The 24,781-nt window shown below is 34.7% G+C and overlaps 3 protein-coding genes across 9 annotated transcripts in view; 2 read left to right on the top strand and 1 right to left on the bottom strand.

Annotated features, from left to right (window-relative positions):
- Nucleotides 1–727: 727 nt before the first annotated feature.
- LOC132701553 (mediator of RNA polymerase II transcription subunit 14) lies at nt 728–6,942 on the top strand. Its single transcript, XM_060669586.1, has 21 exons — nt 728–1,039; nt 1,166–1,298; nt 1,432–1,573; nt 1,629–1,786; nt 1,853–1,985; nt 2,040–2,280; nt 2,338–2,476; nt 2,530–2,671; nt 2,732–3,096; nt 3,231–3,435; nt 3,491–3,660; nt 3,719–3,965; nt 4,024–4,167; nt 4,239–4,552; nt 4,632–4,935; nt 4,999–5,382; nt 5,442–5,580; nt 5,653–5,884; nt 5,994–6,152; nt 6,208–6,468; nt 6,521–6,942. Exons 1-21 carry the CDS (start codon nt 870–872, stop codon nt 6,899–6,901), a joined length of 4,563 nt encoding a protein of 1,520 aa, XP_060525569.1. The 5' UTR covers nt 728–869; the 3' UTR covers nt 6,902–6,942.
- A 331-nt stretch (nt 6,943–7,273) lies between these two features.
- LOC132700566 (E3 ubiquitin-protein ligase RNF19A-like) overlaps nt 7,274–24,781 on the bottom strand; it is a 33,188-nt gene continuing 15,680 nt past the window's right edge. For all 7 annotated transcript variants that reach the window (XM_060667969.1, XM_060667968.1, XM_060667972.1 and 4 more), the window contains 11 exons: nt 24,057–24,328; nt 22,551–22,663; nt 22,194–22,398; nt 21,918–22,008; nt 19,898–20,112; nt 19,694–19,838; nt 19,105–19,241; nt 17,107–17,204; nt 9,288–9,569; nt 8,347–8,523; nt 7,274–8,289 (listed from right to left, as the gene is read on the bottom strand). In XM_060667969.1, coding sequence (XP_060523952.1) covers nt 7,717–8,289; nt 8,347–8,523; nt 9,288–9,569; nt 17,107–17,204; nt 19,105–19,241; nt 19,694–19,838; nt 19,898–20,112; nt 21,918–22,008; nt 22,194–22,398; nt 22,551–22,663; nt 24,057–24,255 — 2,235 coding nt within the window. In that variant the 5' untranslated portion in view covers nt 24,256–24,328 and the 3' untranslated portion in view covers nt 7,274–7,716. The remainder of the gene's footprint in view (nt 8,290–8,346; nt 8,524–9,287; nt 9,570–17,106; nt 17,205–19,104; nt 19,242–19,693; nt 19,839–19,897; nt 20,113–21,917; nt 22,009–22,193; nt 22,399–22,550; nt 22,664–24,056; nt 24,329–24,781) is intronic.
- Nucleotides 11,506–14,281, top strand: LOC132700567 (uncharacterized). The gene is made up of 6 exons (XM_060667976.1): nt 11,506–11,656; nt 12,287–12,645; nt 12,765–12,885; nt 13,072–13,347; nt 13,404–13,944; nt 14,004–14,281. The coding sequence occupies exons 2-6, from the start codon at nt 12,431–12,433 to the stop codon at nt 14,111–14,113; spliced, it is 1,263 nt and encodes a 420-aa protein (XP_060523959.1). The 5' UTR covers nt 11,506–11,656; nt 12,287–12,430; the 3' UTR covers nt 14,114–14,281.

Consider the following 24,781-nt stretch of genomic DNA (forward strand, 5'->3'; position numbering starts at 1 on the left):
ACATTCAACGTGCACATTTAATAATCTCGTTTTTAACCAACGATCTTGTGGCATTCAACAACCAACATGACCACAATAATTTCTCAAAATATGCCTATCGCCTAAAATGAATCAAATATGTGGATATCGCTGTTCAAAAATTACTACTATCCGCATAGGTGGGGCCTCTGTATCTCTAGCTATATAGTGCAACGTACCAGGTACAATGCTCCCCACAAAATTAACGTGCTGTCAAAATCTCGGAAAACATATGTATATAAATTTCAGATATTCTTTGCTATGGGCCTGCGGACCCCAAGTGCCTTATGCACTGGGCTTCATTCACTTACACAATAATATCTAGTTAACATTTAAATTTCTAATAACCTGTTCCATGGAATTTCCAAAGTTGGACTTTTTCCATCTAGATTTTTAACTAAATGGTTTGTTTTATATACAAGTTCTTATACTAAATACACGTTTAATAAATCATCTTTGGAGATGGCTAATTTTATTTGCATTTTACACAAAATAGCTGGCAATTTCATCTGCCAAATTTCATGCAATTTGGTAGTAAACACATTGCAATATTTATATAAAAAAAATGTATTCCGAAAGCTTTAACTTACCCTTTCAAGTTGCGTTCAGTTTCTTACTGCAAAGGTTTCTACCATTTTGTTTTTTCTGTGCATGTTTGTTTATTCGCCACGGAATGCCAAAAATAATTTTCACTTACTATTCTGTGGCTGTGGTTTGCAGTATTGCAAAAACAAAACTTTTCTATTTTGTTATTAAACTTTCATGGCAAGTTTGGAGGGTCTAGAAAACAGGGCAAATTTCTTGGTAATTGCTTAGTTTATTGGAGCTTAAGTGACAGAATTTTTCCGAGAATGGCCCCTGTACCCTTAGAAGGGTTACAAACCCCTGTTGCCAACAATGTTGGACAGGGCTTAATGGGAGGACCACAAGAAGGCAATAGGGGTGGAATGATGTCGTTAGCCATGTTAATCGACTTTATAGTGCAAAGAACCTATCACGAACTTACTATATTAGCTGAACTGTAAGTAATTCATTTTTGATTTTTAGATTTCAGGGTCTAATTTGCTTGTTCTTCATGGCTAAGATAAATTTTTAAAGAAAACATGTAGATACGTAGATACGATAAACAGAACTGTATTTTGTTTAGGCTGCTACGGAAAACTGATATGGAAAGAAAAATTGAAATATATAACTTCTCCACAAGAACCAGACAGCTATTTGTTAGGCTACTTGCTTTAGTAAAATGGGCTAACAGCGCATCTAAGGTTGAAAAATCTGCTGTAAGTTTATTTGATTGAAATTATTGTTAACTTATAACTTATAACAAAATAAATGGCTTATTAAAATTTAGTATTGCAAATTGAGGTAATACCTCAACATTGTGTTTTGTTTCAACCTAATGTAACATTTTAGCGAATAATGGCATTTCTTGACAAGCAATCTCTTTTATTTGTGGAAACGGCTGATATGTTGGCAAGAATGGCAAGGGAGACTCTGGTACAAGCTCGTCTCCCTAATTTTCATATACCGGCTGCTGTGGAAGTCTTAACCACGGGTATGTTGCATTTAAAAAATATTTACGAATTCATCCATGGTACCAACATCTGTAGGTACTTATGGTCGGCTACCATCATGCATTAGAGAGAAAATTGTACCTCCTGATCCAATTACTCCTCAAGAGAAAAGAAATACTCTTTTAAGAATAAATCAAGTGATTCAACATCGCTTAGTTACTGGAAATCTGTTGCCGCAAATGAAGAATCTAAAGGTTTGTTAATTTTCAATAAAATTGAGATTATTTCTACTTCGTTTTCTACTATTGTGAGTATTTCAGATTGAAAATGGAAGAGTGACATTTCATGTTCAACATGAATTTGAAGTTGCTTTGACTGTTATGGGTGATGGACCAAATATACCTTGGAGGCTGCTAGAAATTGATATATTGGTAGAAGACAAGGAGACTGGAGGTACTTTTTTTTACCTCCTGTTCTGATTACCAAGTTTTATTTATTCATTTTTAGATGGTAAAGCTTTAGTGCATCCCCTCCAAGTTCAGTATATACACCAACTCATACAAGCACGTCTTGTTGATAACTTGCAACCACTAACTGAAGTATACAACTGTCTTCATTTCTTTTGTCAGTCCTTGCAACTGGAAGTTTTGTATTCACAAACGTTAAGACTTATGAGGGATCGATTAGATGATCACATATATGTTGATGAATATATTCCTGGAAAGTGTTTGACAATTTCTTACTGGAGGTAACAAAATTTTCCCTGATAATAAGGAAATAAACATGTTTTTTGATTTTTGTTTAGGGAATTAACTAATAAAGGAAAAGAACTAGCAAACAAAGATTTAAGATCAGAACTTGGTTACAAATTGACAATACAAGTTGACCAGCACGATCCCGCACGACCATTAGCGGTGGTACACATACCTTCATTAGGAAATAAGGCAAAACACATATATATTTTTAATTTTACAAAAAATTACACATTGTCTTGTAGGAAAGTGAAATAGCAGACCGAGCCATCAGAAGTGAAGTTCTCTCTATGGAAAGGCTATTGGTTCATACCATTTATGTAAGAACTCGCAGTAGATTGGGAGATATTAAGCTAGAGCTTCAAGGGATGTTAAAAGAAGTAGAATGTAAGAGTTTTTTTTATTTATTAGTATCAGTTAATGAACATTTTATTTATTCATTGCTAGGTAACTTACAAGGATCTCCAGCAATCCTTTCAGTTGCAATACTCCAACCATGTTTAAGAGCAGAACAGTTACTTATTACTGTGGATACTCACACTGGTATGTTGCAGAGTCATGTGCCTCAATATGATCCACCCCTGATTCCTGAAGTCAACAATGTATTAAATGGAGATCGGTCCAAATTGCCATTGTTTATATCAGAACTAAGGTACTGGATTACCCAAAGAAGGTGCGAAAAAACCTTGCAGCATTTGTCTGCTACTGCTCATGAAAGATTACCACTTTTATACTCACCGGACCATCCTATAAATAAAATTGGAAAACATAGAATGTATGTCCAACTCCATCGGCACACCAATGTTGTACTTGTACGTGTATTTTTATATTTTGTTGATATCCTTGATACTTTTCCATTGCATTATTATTTTTGCATTATTTAATTTAAGGAAGTGAAGTAAGTACATAAGGCAATCAGTATGTTATTGTTGCTGATTTATTTCAGATCGTGGAAATAAAAGAAAAAGAAAGCACTCATTGTGAGACAGATTGTTCATTTTACATGTGTGTTGTCAAACATTCCAGCATCGAAGACAATCCAAATGATGAAAGCATAGAAACTGAAATACCCAAAGTATTTTTGAAGGTTCAAACTCTTATTGAATTTGACACATTTGTCGCTACCCATGGGCCATTTACATGCATTGATGGTTAGTTGCTTTTAAATTAATGTATTGAGTTAATCTTAAAATTTATTTTATTTAGGCGGTGTAGATCCAGACCACACCGAAGGTAATAGTCTAAAGAGGAAGGGAGGAATTAAGGCAGAATCTGCAACTAGACGTTCTAAACAACCTGCTTATTTCATTGCTGAGCTTGCTCATGTCGTAGCCATGTGCGATGAACGACTCCCATATGTTACTCTAGCAAATGAGGTGAATGAGGTTAAATTTATTGTTGAATATATTTTGTTAATTGTTTGTCTACTAATAGCTGACCAAGAAAAATATATTCCATCAAGGACTTCAAGTAGAGGCTAATGCAACTGGTCTAGTTTTAAAGCTTATTCAATTACCCCCGCCTACTACTGAAATAGGTCGTTCTCAAGCATGGTTTGCTTTACTAAAACGCCTTTTATCAGTTTCAATAAGAGTGCTTAGTAAAGGAGCACTAAAAAGTTGGATGGTGGAATTTGTCTTTTGTTCAACTCCCCTCTCTAGCACACATGCTAAGGAGCAAGGTTTGTGATACAGCGAACTTTTTAGAGTTTTTGAAAAGAACATATTTTTCAATTTCAGGTTCAAGACGTCCAATATACTTTCAGTACGAAATGACAACTATAGATCAGACATCAAAAACCGTAGATTGTCTTCTAAGCGATTGGTGGCAAATAGTTCACCTTTACACAGTGATTCATGAATTAAGTGAATATCTTAAATTAGGTAAGAATTTTTGATCAAATCATTTCCACAATCTTTTTATCATTGAGTATTTATTTTGTTTTCCTTTTTAGATAAATACAGTTACTTGAGCAACTTGTTTTCAATAAAATCATACAACTACAGCAAGTTAATACTGTGTTATGGAGCAGACAAAGGTGCAATGGTATCAATAATGTGGAATAATCAACTAAAAATGTTTAAGCTTACATTTGGCGCTATGCATAATTCTTTAAATGCTCATTCCTTGACACGAGAACAACTAGAAGCTCACCTTAATGAACATCGAAACCTAGCCCAGATAATACAGCTTCTTGTTGAAACTTATGAACCTCTCTTGTCAATAAGCAAACTACCCACCTTACCTCAGCTTGGTGTGCACAATACCGTAAGTTATACTGTAGGCAATCATATGAAAATGAATGCAGTATAAATTATATAATAAAAAATATGAAATTTTCTTGTAGAGACCGAAAGTTCCAGTAGAGACTTTTACCATAATGGCACAATCCTGTACTCTTATACGACTTGCTTATCAAGGCATGTATTGCCTGGAGTTAAGAATTAGGGGCGGCGGCTTGGTATCATTACGAGACGGAGCTTATAGTAGATTTGACAGAAGTAATGTCGTTGATGTTTTCAGTCCAACTCAATTATTGAAAGCGTTTCTATCAAAATATGTGGATGAAACGGCTGTCTTTAGAAGAAGAAGTCAAAGTGAAGATGATAACCCCCCAAGTCCGGTTGAAGTCGATGGTGGTGGATTTTTGGGTATATTTATTATTACTAATTGCTAATTACATTGTTATAAAACGTGTTTGGTAATGATTGCAGGACACCATAGACCACCTCAATCACCGGCAGGCGCAAGTAGAGCTGAACCTGGGCTTAGGTTTCATCCCCCTTTGACTCCTCCATCTGGCTCTAATCCCCATACTCCTGCTTCACCTCACACTTCCAATATCAATCAATCACATGCAAGTTTTGGCTCAAGTCCAGCAACCTCATTTAATTTAGCATCGCCCACATCTTTACCGACCAATATTAATCCAAGCCCTATGCCTCATCCTAGTCCCAGCTCTGGATTAATTGCCAATTCACCTTTGAATCCTCAGTTGGCCAGCCCAGGCGGACTACTGAGCAATTCAAGTCCTGGACCTCAAGGAGCTGGCACAAATTTACCAGGACATTCACCTGTTAGTAGTTTTATGCCTTCTGGTATGTTGAAATTGCCCTGTTCCTATTATGAGTTGGATAAAGTTGCTTAATATATGTAGGTCATACCGATGGAAGCCCATTTCCTTCTTCTCAAAGCTTGTCATCACCTGCCACCTCAAATTGGCCTGGCTCTCCAAGTATGCCAAGACCATCTCCAGCAAGGACAGGACAATCTCCTGGGGGACCAATTATGCACAGGTAAGGTAAACAGTGTTTTCTGTCACCCTTGGTGTTATATAATGTTGTGGATCATATCACTAATCATTTCAGTCCTCAACAAATTGACCTAAAGACAGGCAACCATCTTTCCCGAGTGTTGCCCCAAAGATCTTGGGCTGGAGCAGTTCCTACTTTGCTTACCCATGAAGCACTTGAAACATTGTGCTGTCCAACAGCTCATCCACAAGGTATTCCCGGGCCAGATTTATCCCCTTTGGAAAGATTTTTGGGATGTGTTTACATGAGAAGACAGTTGCAGAGATTTATTCACAATGAAGCATATGTAAGTACTCCTTGTTTTATTTTTGACTGCGCCAATTGACTATGGGACTGTGGTATGATGCAATTCTAAAAATTCTAAAACTAATTAATATTAGTAATTTTAATTTTAGCTCACTGCAATTCCCAATAATGAGCCAGCTGTGACCCATTTCAAAGTTAATGAAATCCTACAATGCAGAGTAGGTCTAAATACTCAACACCTTCAGAGCTTACATTTAAAAATTAATCAATTACCTGATAAAGAAATATTCTCACCTGAAGAAATTCAGGTAAGGTATAATTTAAAACTCGTAATTTCAGGTTTCGAATCTGTTAAGTTTTTAGGTTTTGGAAAATTTCTTTGAGACTAGGGCAGCTGCACCACCTTATAAACCTACCTCAATGTTTACTTTTTGTAGTATGTTGAATGTTCCCGTAAATGTTCTGAAGGACTTTATACAAATAATGAAGCTCGAATTGATGCCCCCGCAACAGGGTATGAAGTGGTCAGTTCAGTGGATGCTGAGGATTCCGCCAGCTGCTCCACCCATTGTACCCACCGGTACTCAAGGTGTTTTGGCTTTTAGGAACAAAATATTATTCTTTGTAGGATAATTTTAAGCATTGTATATACATGTACTTGATAAAATGATTCCAGATTCAAATAACTCGTATTGGATTGCAATACCCAGGCACTATGGAGCCGCCCTCAATAGTGTTGCCCCTTATCTACGACGTAGCTGGAAATGTCACTCAGTTAGCAGAAAAACGTGAAACTGGCACAGTGCCTGCGATGACTGCGGCGAGCCAACTGCTAAAACATTTTAGCCAGTTTCAGGCAAATATGGCCGAGTGTTCAGTATATCCCGCTCTAAGAGAATTACTTATTAATCTTACTTTACCCTCGGAACCTCAACAACAGAGTCCGGTTCCAGGAGCTGTACAACAAATTCAGTCACCTGCGATGCCCATGCCTGGTCAGGCCGGAAATCCAGCGTATCAGCCACATATGCAAATGGGAATGATGGGAACACAGTAATTTATCTGTATTTAATCAGTGTAAATAATTTTCTTAAAAATATAATTATTCCTTAGTTTTTTTAATTGTTTACTTTAAATTAAGGATTAACTCAGTCATCTCTCTGCCGCAGTCAAACTTAAATTTCCTATCAGGCTCCCAAATTAGGGTGTAGATTCTTATCTCGATAATGAACAATTCTTTACAACAAATGGCAACATGAATACTCAAGCAAAGCTTCTGCTTTTTATTCATATGTTAAGAATTTACTCAAAATCCTGAAATACAAACTATGCCATTTTTATTCATGTCTCAAATGTGTTTGGTGAAGTGTACTAGTTTTCAAATGTTCAATATGGGATATCCCAGGAAATGGTTACAAATAAAGCTGGGACAGAAGAAATATATTTACTGCTTAAATAGCTCGTATATAGTTACAAAAGTTCTCTGCACCAGAGAATTACACATCATATCGTTAATATACAGAAAAGATATTTGTGTAAATTTAATGTGTATTTTTACTTAATTAAAACAAAATGTAAAATGCCAGAAAAAAAAAAAGAGCATCCTTGCTCATTGCTGGGAAAACCTTTAAAAATACACATCTGAAAAGCCCTCCAAAGACGATAAATTAAAAAATATATAAAAATATTGCAAACTGATATTTTATACAACTTATAATTTTTTTTATGTATATAAAACTGTATCATTTAAGATCTCATTCTTAAACATTACACAACAAAGTTTGACATAAAACATTAAAAAATAATTTAATAATAATTCATATCAGTCTTTTCCAATAAAGTAGGGTAACTTTTAGCTGTAAATTTCGAAGTTTAATGACTCGAATCACTTTTGGCAAACAAAGAATAACAAAGCAGTATATCTTGGGCATCACTAATTAGCGGATTAGCAACACTCTCAGCTTCAATTTCTCCTATTGATTTTCCATGTGGACCATTTTCATCTAAAGAAATTGTAGATGAAGCAGGCTGCAGTTGACAGATGACAATATTTTTCTTTTCCTTAATCAACGACACCGAGGGCTTATCTAATGTTTCATTGGAGACTTCCATGATAGTTTTTTCGTCTAGGCTTTTGGTCGTCGGTCTGCACTCGTTAATGGAGTGAAAAAATTGAGACCGCAAAATGGCTGATTGCGACGAATATTTGCGAGGGGCTTTTTCCTCAATATCTATACAGATACTATCATTCGAAACTGTGTCCTGAAGAGGAGATACCTTGCCCATCGAAGCCCGAGAGCAGCGCGCTCTAAAACTGCAACTGCTGCCGATGCTTGTCTTTTCGGCTTGCGAGGACGCTATAAAACTAACATTATCGTCGAATCGAACACGTTCGGAGGTGCAGTCTTCCGTTGTTATGCAACTACAAGAGTCGCTTCCGGCAGCCTGAAATCGATTTTGATTAAAACAAACCTCGCAACTTTTTCAATAATTGTAAAATACCTTATAATTAATTACCGAACCTGCCAAAGCTTTTAAACTAGCACCACCGTCATCTAAAGTTAAACTTGCATTGACCGATTCGGTTAGACTACTAAGACTGAAGCGTTGTGCGGAAACCAAGTCTGCTTGAACTTCTAGACGCTGGCCAGTTTGATTTATGCTACCGTTTAAAGCTACCTGTAACACAAAAATAACTCATTAACGATAGGGAAGCACCGTAAGACTACAAGAGCTCGGTCGAAGTGACCTCGCCATAAAAAAAGGCAAGGTTAGAGCCGTCCTGTGGTTTTCTACACAATATAAAGTTCAGATTCTTACAAAGGACTGGTGAATGTGAGCTCAAATCTGCCGCTACAACTACTACACCTCTGTCAATCTTATTTGGGTACCTGTATATGTGGCAATAAGAGAGCTAATAAATTTGCCCTAGATGATGCAGGAAGATGGTACGAGGCATTCCCCATAAAAATGAAAGCACCTTCATATGATCAAAATTAAAAAAAAAACAATATAGGAATTAACAAATTTTTATGAACGAGTAGAACAGGTCGACCAACAATTAAACTTTGTACTAGCTACTCAAGATGAAATATTTAATATAAAAGAATATACAAAACCTATGGGCAGACTTTAATATGATACCATAAATCATAAATTACTTATCACCATTCGACACTATAATTTATTTGGAAAAAAATCGTGCAAACTATTAAGCTCTTTCCTGTCTCAACGAGTTCAGAGAGTATTCTATATTGTGAACTACTTGTTGTTCGACTGGGGGTACCACAGGGTCGCATTTATATTTTAAATTTTACAAAGTAATTGGACCATTGCAGGCATCACCTCTGTGCGGATTATACTCAGACCTATTATTCATTTCCTGTTAGTAAAATTAAAGAAGCCGAAATTTTGATGAAAATGAACGAGTAGAAACTTCTTACCATACTAGCACTCTCCCTGTCTGCTTCACCAAGGTGCGCTTGACTACCCGATGCTAGGCTGAGACTAGCTTCGCCTATACTTGGATTCGCGCCTCCCTTAGTGCTGACCGCATCTACCGATGTGGCGTCAGGTGCCCTCGATGTTAAATCGTCGGACGTTGACGAACCTCCGCATCCGCCGCTACGGCATAGCGAAACAGGAACGACGCCGTAGACGTAGAATAACAAAATGGGAACTCCAATTCCTACTGCGAGACCGGCCAATAGCGGGGATATCATTATCTGGAATTTAAACTATATTAATAGAGTCAAGCTTTGGTATGACTAGAATAAACCTTAAAATATTTTAGAACAAAAATCGCCATTTTTCTTTGCATAGGAATGTTTCCAAACCTGTTTTATCAATACCATTTTTTAAATGATGATGGGTTCAGTGTCTAGTAGTCTAGTGTCTAGTAGTCATACAGACAAGAAAAAGAAGGTTTAAAAAAAAATCAAATTTTCCTTATGTGCGCAAGGAATAAATATTATTAAATTATCTTTCTCGTTATCTCTAACAATAGATTTGTACCTTAGTAAAGTGACACCCTAAACCGAAAAATTGCACCCAAAGTGTAAATCTACAATGGGTATTATTTCAACTATATTTATTATTTAACTGATGGCGAAAATATGATTTGAAATTATTTGAAATATTTGAAAAAAATTGAAACGTCATGATTATTTTTACTATTGTCAACCATAATGTACGTTTCTCGTATTCTTGCATATAAGTTTAAAAATTATTCCACGTTAATAAATTACATTTTAATATAAGTAATAATTTAAATAGACAGGAATAAGAAATATAAATAAATAATTAGAATAAGCCACCGAAAGAACAATGACAAACACAAACAAACTGAAAATGATATGGTTTTCTTTTACGTATCTATAGCATGCTTTTTAAGTTGGTCCGCAACCCTACAATCGAACTCGATCGCAATTACTGCTAAAAATAAATTTTTGTTCCACGTAAGCCACAACCATCGAAAATGTAATATTCGGTAAATTATAATATTGTAAACCTGCTCGTTCGAAAGAAACATCGATCGAATTCGTTAAAGCTAAAATACATCAGTTTAGTTTATTTCGTAGATATATTTTATTGATAGAAGGCGATTAAAGATGCATTGCGCGTCAACAAATACCATATTACAATCTGCATAACAAATTCCGTTCGAGATGTTAGATAAAACCATCCCTCACACACGCCTGGATCTTCAAAGTGTTTACCCGGGCGCAACACATTTGTACCACACCCTTCCTGGTTTAAACGCACGTTGCCAGACTTGCCTTGAATGCGGAGGGTATGCGCAAACTTCATACGAAGTGTACCAAAAGGATCTCGGAGACGCTAATATATAGAAATATAGGTGCCTTTTTAAATTTAAGATAAAACGTTGGTTGGGTTTGATAAGTGACAATTATGGACATGAATGTGTAATGTAACATGTGTAATATTTTTAAAAAAATCGCGTCTGCGATAAAAATACAGATATACGGTATGAAAAATACCTACACAATTTACATCAATAGAGAAGACTTACACAAGGCTTGAACATAACATCCCAGAACTAACCATCACGCTCAAGCAAAAAAAGTTTTTTTTTGCTTGTCGTGTTTCTTTTGCTTTCATTATACCAGCGGAGTTGTGAGGAAATTTTATCATTGCATCACCCATCACCCAAAAAGTGATTTGATAGCCACTCCATATTTTCAGGATGTTTCATTAGAAGAAAAAGTATTTATTATTTATTCATAATATGTTAAATAAGGCCTGACCGTAAGAGAGGATTTTTCCGTAACTATTCACCATTTAAATAAGCGTTGAATAAATTCAGCTAAAAGCAAATGATAAAAGGTAAAAATAAATACTGAAGAAAATATCAATTTTACTCACTCAATACAAGTTCGGTCACACAGAGAGAAGCAACAACCGTTGAATTTTGATTTTTTTTTAAGTTTTAAATGTAACAACAAACGAAAATAATTAATTCGATTATTCATAAGTTTTAGGAATTCCAGGACTTCCAGCACGCCAGCAGCATTTTCAATGTTTCTGACGTCCCCAAGTATAAGCAAAAATTAGGAGAAAAATCCATCAGAGAGGGCGGCAACGCAGCTTCCGTCAAATGCATGCGTAGCGCGTTATTAACCGAAGCCTCCAGTTTTCCAGACAACGACGTGCTCGCGAAACCTTGCCGGGAACGTAGCAGCTCGACGGGACGATTTCCAGTTGGCCGGTGCAACAAATCGTCACCAGTTCGCGTTGACAAATCCTGCGATCGGCAGGAACGAAATTGAACTAAATAGCACGAGTCAGACAGGTCAATTTGTAATTTAAAAAAATTTAAATTCCGGAACCAGTAACGTTTATGGTGCATAACTACGGTTTCTAGTGTTTTTTATTCAGTTCCGCTTTATTTTGTCTGCACCTTATTGTAACAATTTATTTGCATACATAGCGATTGCCTGAAACATCTTCAATCGAACCAGCAACAAAAAAAGCGGTATGATCTGTTCATAGATATAAGAAAGTGACCAATTGCTTTTGAACGAATTATCCAAGGGTTAACATACAATGCAACAAGAATATTATTAATTAAGGTAATTATTAATTAATTAATTATTAATTAAAGTAATAATCTTGTTTCATTGTATGTTAATGACCAGCCTTGGATAATCCGTTCAAAAGCAATTGGTGACTTTCTTATATCTATGAACAGACCATACCAAAGGTGTTGTGGGATATTTTTTATTCACTCTAGTGTACGTCACTTTCCCATTTAACAAAATAAAAGTACAGTCGGAAAAGAAGTTAAAATTAGTTCTGAATCTTTACAAAGTGTAAAAAATAATTGAACAAATCAAAGTTCGGTTGAGTGGAAATACTAAAGATAAAGATAAAATAAAGCGGAGAATTTATTAAAAAAAATTATAATGCCTTCGTTTTATAGTCTAACTTGCTGTACAAAAATTTCGTAACATTTTCTCGTTCAAACAAAAGAATTTTATTAAAGCATCGCTAAGTGCCACAGGTGATGTGCGGTGAAGGGATATTGGTTTTCGATATTTAATTAAGTCAACAACTTCCGAGAAAAATGGTCGATACTGACGACGATAACAGCAGCGACTCCACCGTATCCGAATGGTCCATAAACGAAGAATGGATAGAGATGGTCCTCAGAGCGCACCACAAAGAGATTACGATAAACATTGCCGTGAATATCGAGGACTTTGTCGTGACCCCCGGATGCACAGCAAGCGAATGCGTACTCTCCGATATTTTAGCGGTCACCGTCAAATATCGTTTAAGGTATTCTTTATAAAAAAAAATATTTAGGAGGGATGCGAGAAGATACGATTGTCACGACGTCTCTTAATAATTACGAAAGTGCTAGCAAGCAAAATATAATTTCCCACCCTAATTTCTAGGAACGAACCCCATATACAAAACCTTAGCTTCGTAATCAAATTGCTGCCGCAGGATCCATTCAGTCGCTATTTCGTTACCCAAGCGCAGTTTGATTTGAGAGAAATAAAATTTTATACGCAAGTAAGTACCTAATACTTTTCTCGTTTACTCCCTTAATAGTAACCAAGAACAAGGTTCGATGACAATGGGGTTTCTCATCAAGCAAGAAAAAAATAAACCAAATTTTCCAATATCATCAATTGCAATAAATTATCAAAAATCTTTCTGCGGGTGATTGATTAGAGAATACGCAACCTCCAATTGCAGATTGTGCCAGATTTAGAATCTTTCGGGCAAAAAGTTCTGGAAAACGACACAACCGCCGAACCAAATTCGCTGCCAGTCCCCAAATGTTTCTACGCCCATTACAGTCCCGCCCAAACAGAACCGGAACCTTCGCCACCTGAATCCGTCCTCGTCCTCGAGAATGCCAAACCTCACGGCTATTTGTCTGCCGATTTTAGAGGAGGGCTAAGCCTTAGGCAAGCCCTGGCAGCCATGGAGAGCATCGCTCAATTTCACGCGTTGGCCCTCGCTTTTAAAGTGAGTCTCTTAATATTAGAAAACTTGTCGATTCTCCTTTAAATTGTATATGTTAGGTTAGCGAAAATAAACACTTGTCGGAACGGTACCCGTTCCTATTCAAAGCACCGCAGGCCTCCCACTCTTATCAGCAACTAGTTGAACGAGGTCTGCCGCAACTGTTGAAATTCCTAGAAAGTAAAACTGAAATGGGCGAAATACTGTCCGCTTTGAACAACATTAGACCTTATACGAAAGAGATGATGGAAAATCTTTTAGCGCCCCAGGAGCCCATGGCTTTGATAACGCACACGGATTTTTGGTGCAACAATCTTATGTTTCGAGAAAACGAAGAGTCCTGCGAATGCCTGATTTTGGACTGGCAAATGGTCACCTACAGCAGACCGACGAATGATTTGGCCCTGCTTATTGTCAGCTCTCTGGCGGCCGACGTACGAAGGCAACACACCGACCAACTGCTAGACAGTTACTGGGAACATTTGACAGCGAATTGTCGAAAATTAAAATTTAACGTTGAAGAAGAAATGAATTACAACAGAGTTCGTCTCGGTGAAGATTTTACGAAAAGTCAATTACTTGCGCTGCTTTTGTGCATCGGTAGTTACAAATCTGTAATTTTTTCTTATGACGTCAACTTATGTTCAATGTTTCTACAGGTTCCGTCGACTTGGCAATTGGGAACGCCCAAGTCGAAGAACGACTACTGACTTTTCTCCAAGATTTGCACAAAGACGGACTTCTGTCGCCCGAAGTAACTCAGACATAATCGGTTAGTATTTTACAAATTGTCATGTGATATGCTTCAACTTATGTTAATACGCTTAGTAAATCGTAGCGAACTAAATGTGATTGATTATTCCTATTTATTACAAAATGTGAAAATCAAAAATAGGGTGTTTGCCCGAAAAATTTAAATCCTTGGGATGTTTAAATAAAAATTACAATGGACAAACAGTTTTTCAATTTGGCGGTATATATTTTTTTCTGTTTCAATTTAATTTAATTACATATTTGTTTTTTTTTAATAAAAGACATTATCATTGTTATTATTAAATTTCGAGTTAATTTTAATTTTTACTATTCATTAAAAAATTTGTATTTTTGTTTTAATTACCAAGCAAAAAAAAATTGAATGAGTTAATTCTAAGCAAATAACTTTAAAATTTAAAGTTTTATTTATACAGTGTGTTCTTTTTTTCCGAAATGAACGATGGCACAAACAGAAATTCGCACTTTAAACTACACAGTGATTCTGTCCGAAAAAATAAAAATTGGTCTGGATTTGGGGTTTGCCCGAAAAGTTTATAAAAATTACAAAGGAAAAATAGTTTTTCAGTTTGGCGTTTTGTTGGTGTGTTTTTATTAATAATTCATGAAAAATGTTCCTTTTTTCTATTTCTATTTAATTGAATTACATATTGTTTTTTTTTTAATAAAAGATTGTTAAATTTCGAGTTAATTTAAATTTTTATTTTTATTATTCATTAAGAAATTTGTATTTTTGTTTTAATTACCATGCAAAAAAATTGAATGAGTTTATTATCACCGAATAAGTCTAAAATTTAAAGTTTTATATATACAGTGTGTCCCCTTTTCCCGAAATGAAGGTTGGCGCAAACATAAATTCGGATTTTAAGCTAGAGTGATTCTGAAATTTTTGCGTTTTTAGACACCGTTGATAGTTATGCGTTATCTGACCGAAAAAGTAAAAATTGGTCTGGAAAAGTTTAAGACAACGGCACCATGTCCCACGTAAAAAACCCTATCCAGACCGCTTTCGATAAGTTAATGCATCACCGAACTGCAAAGGGTGTCTAGAAATACGCCGTAAACATCAAAAATGGGATATGGTATATACTATGTGCCTATTTTTGCAGCTCCCCTGTAAAATTCGGTTTATTCAACCAATATTGATAAATATTCACGGCAAAGTAATGAATAATTTTTAATTATATTACATTTAAAAGCTTTAAAAAGTGGAAGTGTATTTAGTTACACACAATCCAATAAACAAGTGGAAATTTAACTTTGAGTCTAGCAGTTACCACATTTTACAACAATATTAGACGCAAATTTATTAGTAAAAAAAAAACTAAAACAATAATTATTGTAAGTAGTAAAATAAATCCATTGGGATGTGCAACTCTTAATTTCCCTTCATAACAATTGCGCTTCTTGAAAAAATCACATATCCTAAAAATCCCAAGGGATAACGCAGCAAGCTAAACTGGGTCACGCCCGCATCTTTTCTATCGCAAAAGGCTCGCTTCGCGTCAGGGTCGTATATTTTCTGCGAAGGGCTTTTATCGATCAGATTTGGGAAATGGGCGGAAACTCGTTTGCTAATCGTTGCTATTGTAAGCGCACTTCGCAGTAACTTTAAAACGCATCGTTTTTTCTGAAGCACATTTAGTTTTTGTCGTAGTTTTATCGAATTCTATCTGTATTTTTACTTTTAGCTCGACAAGCACAATAAAAAAGAAAAAAAAACGCATAATTCAAACAATAAATTTAAATGAAAAATACGTATCGGCATAAAATTAGAAATTTTAGCAAATTTTTTATAACATAGTATGCAAGCGCAAATTCAATTAATAAGATTGAAATCAGTTATTCAAAAAGTCCAGCTTATGTAATGTTTAGTGGTGGTACACGATGCATCAGGATCTGTTGGATCCAACTTAGGATCAACTTTAATAGATAATTTCTAATCGCCTCAATAAAAAATAAACATTGCTTAATTTGTCTTATAGCTGTCCATATTGTTTTTATTATTATTTTACCTACTAAAAACGGAAAATATTACAAAACTTATATGTCAAAAATTTGGGAAACACTGGTGTACATTATGAAGGAATTCCAGAGGAATTGTGAAGAACTTCGGAAAAAGTGAAAGTTAAAGTGTCAAACTAATTCTTTTATAATCCATATGACACACATAAGAAACAATAAAGTTGATGTTGACCGCAAAATATGAATTTTCTTTAATATCGACTCTACAATTTGTTAGGCACTTGTCAGCAACTTTACCCGACTTTGACCCTATAGCACAAATCGAATTAGACTTCTATGGTGTTTTGAAATAACCACAACCTGCTGCATAATCGATATTTTGTTTTGACTACAACCAATTTCAATTATTTTGTAACAGGGAGAACAAAATTTTATAATGCATCCAGTAAAAATATCACTTGCGGATGTCACTAGGGGAGGACCGTATGCTCAGAAAATAAGAACATATAATTATTCTAAACAACAGTTCAGAATCACAAATTAATGAATTTATTATTTTCGGGAGCGATGTTTGTGAGTCTATCTACATGCTAAAGTGTGAATCACCATCAAGCCAAATTAGAACACAAAGTTCAAAAAGCAGCAAGAAACCATGGTAATGTTGTAGTATTGTGTATTTGTTAGCTATAAATAATAAGTTTGTAATATTGTTTTAGACAAAAATCATTTCAATAACACAATATAAGTATGTCTCTATAATTCAATTTAATACAACGGTATTTTTACCTTTTGAAATTCCCGAATGCAGACCGCCACATGAATAATGAATTAGCGCAAACATTTTTTGCGGAAAGTCTAATATTAGCATTTCCTCAAACTAAAGCCTTTGTTTGTTTTTTTTAAGAACACTTACACATCACACAATTCCTCATTATTTTTAACAATACCCGCGTTCTCTGTTAATCGCAAAAACTTCCCGACAATGTCACTTTTGCTTAATTTTATAATAATTATTTTTTCACTTACCGATGCTAAAACACCGCCAACAATGGCAATGTTTCTTTTGTGTTTATTAGCAGTCTTATAGCGGGCGTATAGTTTCTTCCCGACCCATACCGGAATGCCTACAAAAAACAAAAAAAAAATTACTACATTATATACATACATAATGATACACAATACTAATTGGATTATTTTCGAGTAAAGAGAATCATTAAATATTTTGAGAATGAGACAATTCCCAATTTTAGAGTCTAAACGACTAATTAGGGTTGGATAGGGTTGCATTAAACACAATCAAAGACATTTTAGCAACATATATTAAAATTCACAGGAATTGCAGATGCCAAAGCAACATTTTTTTATTTTTGCTCCAGAATTATTTATAAGCTTATCATTGATATATGTATGTATGTATTCTTTCAGGATTTCGAATTTTTATTTATTTTAATTATATTTTCTGGATTTGGCCAAAGCATTCGACACTCTGTTGCACCATATCTTGCTGGAGAGACTGGAAGACTTAGGTATTAGAGGGCTAGTTGTTAATATTATATATGAATGGAATATTTTCTATTTTAACGAAGGACGGTATTGTCTGGTAAAAAAATTGCTAGATTATGGCCTGCTGCCACTTAATTGAGAGAAAACCCAATTCATTAATTATTCCATGACAAAAGCTGGTACTCCAGACTTGCAAAGAATAAAAATTTTGGGGTATTTTTTGATCAGAATCTTAAATGGCATAACAACTTCAATTGTATCACTGTGAAGATTCGCAAGTTATTCCATAATTTTTTTATATCAAGTCAAAGTTTTCTTATTGGAATATATAAATCTATAGAATCAATTTTATCTTATGGTACATGTGCATCGGTAAGGCTCTTCAACTGCTAGCAATTAGCCCGAAGCATGTTTTGAAAATAATATTACTCAAAAACAAACTATATCCTTCTAAATAATTGTTTACTGAAGCCAAAGTACTAAATTTCAACAAAATCTACATTAAAATAGTCATTAGACTGTCTTAACAAAATTCGTAAAGAAACAATCAACCTTTCAGTAAAAACCAGATTTGTACCAAATCAGGCAATGCCAGTACCAATGGTAAAATTTACTTCAGTGCAGAGGAGCAAAACAGGGAATATACAAAAATCAAGAGGCTTGTTGAATCCTTGTTGTTTAGAGTTGACCATGACATTCTGGAAGTGATAAGTAAACTGTGAATAAAATTAAGTGGGGGATAAATTTAATAACAATGTGATTTAATTTAATTTTATAATTTTAATTTAACTTTTAAATTCAAATATTAATATGAACTTAGCCATAACTAGCAAGGTAATTATTATTACATAATCGATGAAATTTGAAATTTTGCACTTCCATTGCCGTTATTTACTTCTGCAACTTTTCAACTGGTCAAGTATCTTCAGTCGTCTTCAGATGACTAGGGTACATTTATTCTTGTCTATGGCATTCAAACATCATGCATAAATATATATTTCTCTCATTAACCGCGTTTTATTCTTGAAAGTGCAAAAATTAGACTAAATTAGTAAATAATGGATGTTTCTTTAAAAAAAAACATATTTGCAAGTTCTTGAGAGGCTTAGGCAAGGTAAGCATGTATGTATGCAAACTATGTAAACTATTATTAATTAATTATTAAACACATGTGTCCTACCGCCGACCAACCCCTACAATTTACGTGTGCCTTGCAATGGTCGAGACTGCGAATTGTGGGAGTTTCGTACCAACAGGCATCAACATTTTAAATGAATATTTAAGTTTGTGGGAAATGACTGGTGGGACTGGAATGTTAGATCACTACGCAAGACAGATCTTCTAAAAATTTCTCGTGTGTAAATAGAAATTAAGATTACTAAAATATCCCCTTCGAGTTTTAATACTTTTTTTCTTCACAGCTGAATATCTTATCTTTTTTAATTAAACATTTATTTGGGTGAAAAAACAAATTTTGTATTCACTACTCTTGAATTAACAAACTAAAAATAAGGAAAATACCTATTATCATAGCAGGCACCGTAATTCCCGCCACTAAAGCTATCCCAACAGGAGCACCGACCAACGTGCCTAGCTGCCAAAGAATCTTCTTCTTCCTGGACCACGGTTTCTTTCCCCAAAATGTACAACCCGATGGGCTATTAGGTAAACAGAAAATGCAATTTAATTTTTGGATTTAAAATATTTTGTTCAGAAATTCAAGATTTTAGTCATTCGGGTTCATTTTTAAGAGATAATGGAAAAAACATACTTTTAAAAAGTGTTGAAAAATAGAAGAGAAAAATGTGAAAAGATAATTAAGAGCACATATAAATACAGAATTTGTGCTAAAAATATTAATTAAATTAGTTATTTTATCACATTTTCACCTTCCACAAATCTTATTTAAAGCGCAAAAATTATATAAAAATTATAATTAAAGTGTGTTTACATTTCACCCTTACACCCTACGGGAGAAAGGGACTAGATTATATTATTGTTTACATTTAAGAAAAATAATAATTTAATGAATTTCTCGTCAAGGACGGATTTCTAATGAAATACATTCTTAATGGATAGAGTACAAAAATTGGCAAGTGGTTCTAACTACCTCAGGAAATGTAAATCGTTGATTTCTTTCATGCACAGCCAACAAAACTCCGAGCCGCATACGGCGCACATCATGTGATTGCAGGAACCGTCGTCCATTTTAACGATCAACACTTGACAGCGGGGACAGGGTTTTATATCGTCTCCTGAAAATGAAACCGGAAGTTATTGGAGGAACGTGTTTTGAGGCTAAAAAAAAACTTACTATGCTGCGAATCTTGACTGTACGCAATCGAAGACGAACGTATGTTCGGTGAACGTTGCGCTCTCGCAGCGTCGCAAGTTTGATTGGGATGCCATTCCGCTTTGCAGTGATAGCAAAAATAGGAATCGCAACCCGGCCTCTCGCACTTGATCTTCGGACAGCTCGCGCACTCAGATGCGATTACCGCGAAACAACAATCGGGCGCTGGACACCACCTGTAAAAATTTTTTATAAAATATAGTTTGCCTGGCATTAACATCGCCAATGAGAACTATGCATGGCTCCTTTTAGAATTAAATATTTGCTGATTTTTCGATTGCAGTAAAACAGCCACCATAAAAATAATATTGGTCAACCGTACAGGTTCATTATAATGCGACTTTACAATAACCAATTGGCAATTTTACAAATCAATGAGAAATCTGGCAGAAAAAATATTAATGCATTTGAGAAGTCAAATTTTTAATGTTGCGTTATTTTCATACAAGTTTCATACAGTATTATGGTTTTAGGTTTATCTTAATATTGCTTTACGAAATACAGTCGAACTTCGATAACTCGAATTTTTTCATAAGTCGACCCAAATTGGGTGGCAATAGCGTCTAAAGTAGGAAACGTATGTTAGTTTGTCTTGATTACTCGAACTTCGATTACTCGAATATCTTGATATCTCGAACGAAAAATTTGGTGCCAACTTCGATAAGTCGAATTTTCTCGGGGAACCCCCTAATTACGACCGATCTTAACCTGTCTTTTTAACGTATCTATGCAAGCAGTTCAGTTTCTGTACTTGCTAAGTTCACTTGTATGACTTACTAGTAATACTAAGTGAAAAATACTGTCCCTATTCAATTTACACGTTATATTAAAGACCTTTTTACTTTAAAAGCTTTGTCTGTTGATCAAAAATTTAAGGTTATAAAAGAAATGGAAAGTGGCTCAAAAAATAAAGATGTAGCTGTGAAGTATGGGATTTCGGCAAGTACAGTGTCTACAATTTTAAAAAATAAACATCACCGCAATGGAACGTTTCGAAGAAAAAAAAGACAATAACATTACACTAATGGATTGTGTTGACGACGTAACTACCGCATAGAATATGCTGTTGTTAAGCCTGAAACAATATCCAATTGTCTTAAAAAAGCCGGTTTTGGTCAGTATCCTGAATGGGAAGAAGAAGATGAGATTCCCCTGATTTTCCTAAGTGAACGCCTGAAAGAAAAGAGTGAAGACGAAATCCAAATAGAAATCGAGTTTAAAGCTTGGACAAACATTAGAGGTATAGCAGAAGGTAGCACCATCAACGATTTTATACATGTAGATGAGGATATTGTTACTTCAGAGTTTCCTACTGATGAAGATATTATCGAGTCCTGCAGATCTGAACCAGTACAGTTAAACATTGAAAATGACTGCGAAAGTGACACGATGGAGGAGGAATTGGAAGATGGTTCTCAGCAACCACCTTCATATGAATTGGTTGAAAATTTGTTGATTGTCTTGCATTCCTATTTGAAAACCAGTGAATACACAACCGATTCCCTCTATGATTGTTTAAATAAAATTGAAGCTTTTGTTGAAAACTAAAATAAGAAATCCGGTCGTCAGTCACAAATAACTGACTTTTTTCCAATGAAACAGTAAACTTTAATATGTATGTATATGTGCATATATACTATGTTTATATATACTGGGTACATATACAATACATTGGTATATATATTATGTAAATACATACATACATATGTACTACTATTTCATAATTTTCGTTTTTTGTTTAAAAATCATAGATATTAGGGCATTTATGTAACGTATAACCCATTTTTGAAAATGAATGAAAATGTTTTTATTGATAACTCGAAGTCTTGATAACTCGAAATTTTCATGTGTCAAATCACAGTTCGACTTATCCAAGTTCGACTGTAGTTAATTCTGGTAAGTTTTCTGCAAGAATCTTTTAAGCTTCACATTTTCTTGAAGTAAAAAAAAAAGTTGAAAGCAAGTAGAACTAATTAGTTACCTTGTATCGGGATCCACAGCCAGTACTCTTCGCACCATGAAATCTTCATATTTTTCAAATAATGTTGGGTTATTTAAAATAGCTCTAATTTCTGAAAAAAAAACTCGATACACTACATTATAAAAAAAAATCAAAAGAGAAAAGGGAAAGTTTTGATTAGGGTGGAATACCACGTATGTATAGATAGATAAATAAATTGACCTTGATCAAAATTAAAGGGATTAAATTGAATGAATTGGCTTTGTATCAATTTATTAAAATAATTTCTATGATTACCATTTGGATGCATTGGCTCGAGGCATTCCGGGCACGAAATAGAAATCCTAGATTCGGTGATTTCAACTTTTAAGTACTGCTGAAAACAGGATATGCATGCTCTATGCCTGCAAGCCGAGAGTTCACAGAAATCATCTGAAGCTACTTCTGCTAGACATAGTGGACACTCCCCACATTGGTTGGATAGGGCACCTCCATCTCCACTCTGCAACATCAATCACGTGCATATTAATATTATACTTTCACAATAATTCCTCATTTATATAAATCAATGTCATTGAATATTTATAACGAATATCGATCGAAATAGGTTAATAATTTTAGATTTTAATTAATCAAAACTTTTGTTGAAGTTACCTTGATACTTGACGCGTATACCGAGGTCTTGCTTGATGCGCGATTTAATTCTATGGGGAATTTATCGTTCTCTTTTGAAGGGTGTCCTGGTTTGCCATCAAATATATCCTTTCCTGAAACAAAATATTCATTTTGCTATTTTACATTAACACAATAAAAATTGGAACCCTAATATAAACACAACAACAAAGCAACTGAACAAACGATTTTCGGTCGCATTTATTTACAGAAATTATAACACAGGTCTACGGTGATTTTGATGTTTGAAAACTGTTTGCTCATTTGTATATTTTTGGGCCCCCTTTTCCAAAAAACGCCATATTTTTGCCCTATCACGTCATTTTTCTATAGCGCTCTATATCTTAAAAACGTTATTTTATTATTATAAATACCCATGACATGAATATGTTTGTTCCATGTTAAGCATGATTTTTAAATGAATTGATTTTTATAAAATTAAATGTGATTTTGCAACAATGGATAATATTAGATTTCCCAACAGAGTTGGCACAAAAGCGTCAATACAGCGTTGTAACCTGCTCATGCGCAGTTTGGTTGTCTTGATCCTCGGGCTACTCTGTTCGCGGCTGTTGTCTTCCTTGTTGCGTATTTCTAGTGTTCAAAAACGTATAAATATGGAAAGAAGACATTGAGATAGACATTGGACTCAAATAGAATCGCCCTCTAGAACAAGTCGTACACCTGGTAGCAAAAATGTATTAAGAGAAAGCTTAGTTGATTTCAAAAAAGTTTTACTGCCTCCTGTTCATATCAAACTTGGCTTGATGAAGCAGTTTGTTAAAGCCCTAGATAAAAATGAAGAGTGTTTCAAAGATTTGTGAGAGAAATTTCCATCCATATCTGATGCCAAGATAAAAGAAGGTATTTTTGTTGGGCGGCACATGAGAACATTATGTAAAAAGACAAGGATTTTCAATACACAAAACATTTAAAGAAGTTTAAATAAGTTTCTAGGGACGAAAACTGCGAAAATATTTTTCAAAATTTGCTACACCACTTTCATCGTCTAGGTTGTGATATGAGTTTTAAAATTTCACCAGGACATTAAGGAAATGGAACGGCGATACCAAGGCAGATGGAGCATAACGATAATGGCGGACTACTGCTGGACGTGTTTAAACGAGATATGCCCTCAAAGACACACAGCCGAATGTCCCGACGACGCAGCTTTCAGGCAAAAATACGAAGATTTCACTGAGTAAAGTTTTTTTTTCACTTTTTTGTAATGGAATTTTTTACGGAATAAAAAAATAAATTATTTTAGAAATATCGTTTTTTTTTCTTTCAATATTTGCAAAAACCCTTACGTGATACAAATAAATGCATAGAATTTTTGAAATCAGCCTACCAAAATTAAGTCAGCTTTTAAAATAAAAACACCTGTCAAAAAGTTTAATTATGTAGACCTGTGTAATCAATACTTATATTGACAAATTCAGCTGATTTATTTGTATTTTTAATAGGTTTATTAAGTTAGACATTTACCCGAATAATTTGCATCTCCTTTCTTGGGTACCTTTGATGATCCGCCACCGTTGGAGCTTCTCCGGCGAGCCAGTGGCGACGAGTAAATGAGATGTCTAAGCGACCACCTGGAAGGGAATCGTTTCTTGCGTTGCCCAGCAATGCACGGCGGTAAACCGCTACTCCCTCCGCTTTCGGTGCTATCCAATGAACTTCTCATTCTAGGGTTTGGCGTTATCAATAAGATGCAGCGTTAACATAGACGATGACGATCCATTTGTCCAGTTGAGAAACTACAAAAAAGGAAAATCTCATCTTCTGCTATAGTCACACTATCGGTATCTATTATGCTATAGTCGCTTTTTTAATCATCTATACAGGATGTTTTCCTAATTGAATTTCAATATCCAACAAAACATTTGAATATTTGAAAATTTCACCAAATTTTCTTTCTAAGATGAACCCAAAAATTACCAGCTTAAATATATATCTATATAATAATCTGCAGAAAATCTCAGAGAGTACCAGAGTTTGAAAACAATAAATACAGTAAAAGATTTAGAACAAAAAATGTCCAAAAGCCAAATAAAGTAATATTTTTGAATCAAAACTTGTTGGTTTCTTTTGCAATAATTCACTTCATTTAAATGATTTCAAAACGATCCGTAAAGGTTGTTACAACATCAATCTATAAATAATGATTTGTAGAAAAAGTGTCTAGGACAAATAAAATATCCACGAAATGC

Source organism: Cylas formicarius, unplaced genomic scaffold (assembly GCF_029955315.1).
Source record: "Cylas formicarius isolate icCylForm1 unplaced genomic scaffold, icCylForm1.1 PGA_scaffold_4__25_contigs__length_36172078, whole genome shotgun sequence".
Taxonomy (NCBI): Eukaryota; Metazoa; Arthropoda; class Insecta; order Coleoptera; family Brentidae; genus Cylas; species Cylas formicarius.

Coding starts and splice junctions, on each gene's coding strand:
- LOC132701553 (XM_060669586.1), top strand. CDS start 870: ATGGCCCCTGTACCCTTAGAAGGGTTACAAACCCCTGTTGCCAACAAT. Junction 3,661..3,718: donor ATGTTACTCTAGCAAATGAG/GTGAATGAGGTT, acceptor GTCTACTAATAG/CTGACCAAGAAAAATATATT. Junction 4,168..4,238: donor AAGTGAATATCTTAAATTAG/GTAAGAATTTTT, acceptor TTTCCTTTTTAG/ATAAATACAGTTACTTGAGC.
- LOC132700567 (XM_060667976.1), top strand. CDS start 12,431: ATGGTCGATACTGACGACGATAACAGCAGCGACTCCACCGTATCCGAA. Junction 12,646..12,764: donor ACCGTCAAATATCGTTTAAG/GTATTCTTTATA, acceptor CCTAATTTCTAG/GAACGAACCCCATATACAAA. Junction 13,945..14,003: donor TGCGCTGCTTTTGTGCATCG/GTAGTTACAAAT, acceptor ATGTTTCTACAG/GTTCCGTCGACTTGGCAATT.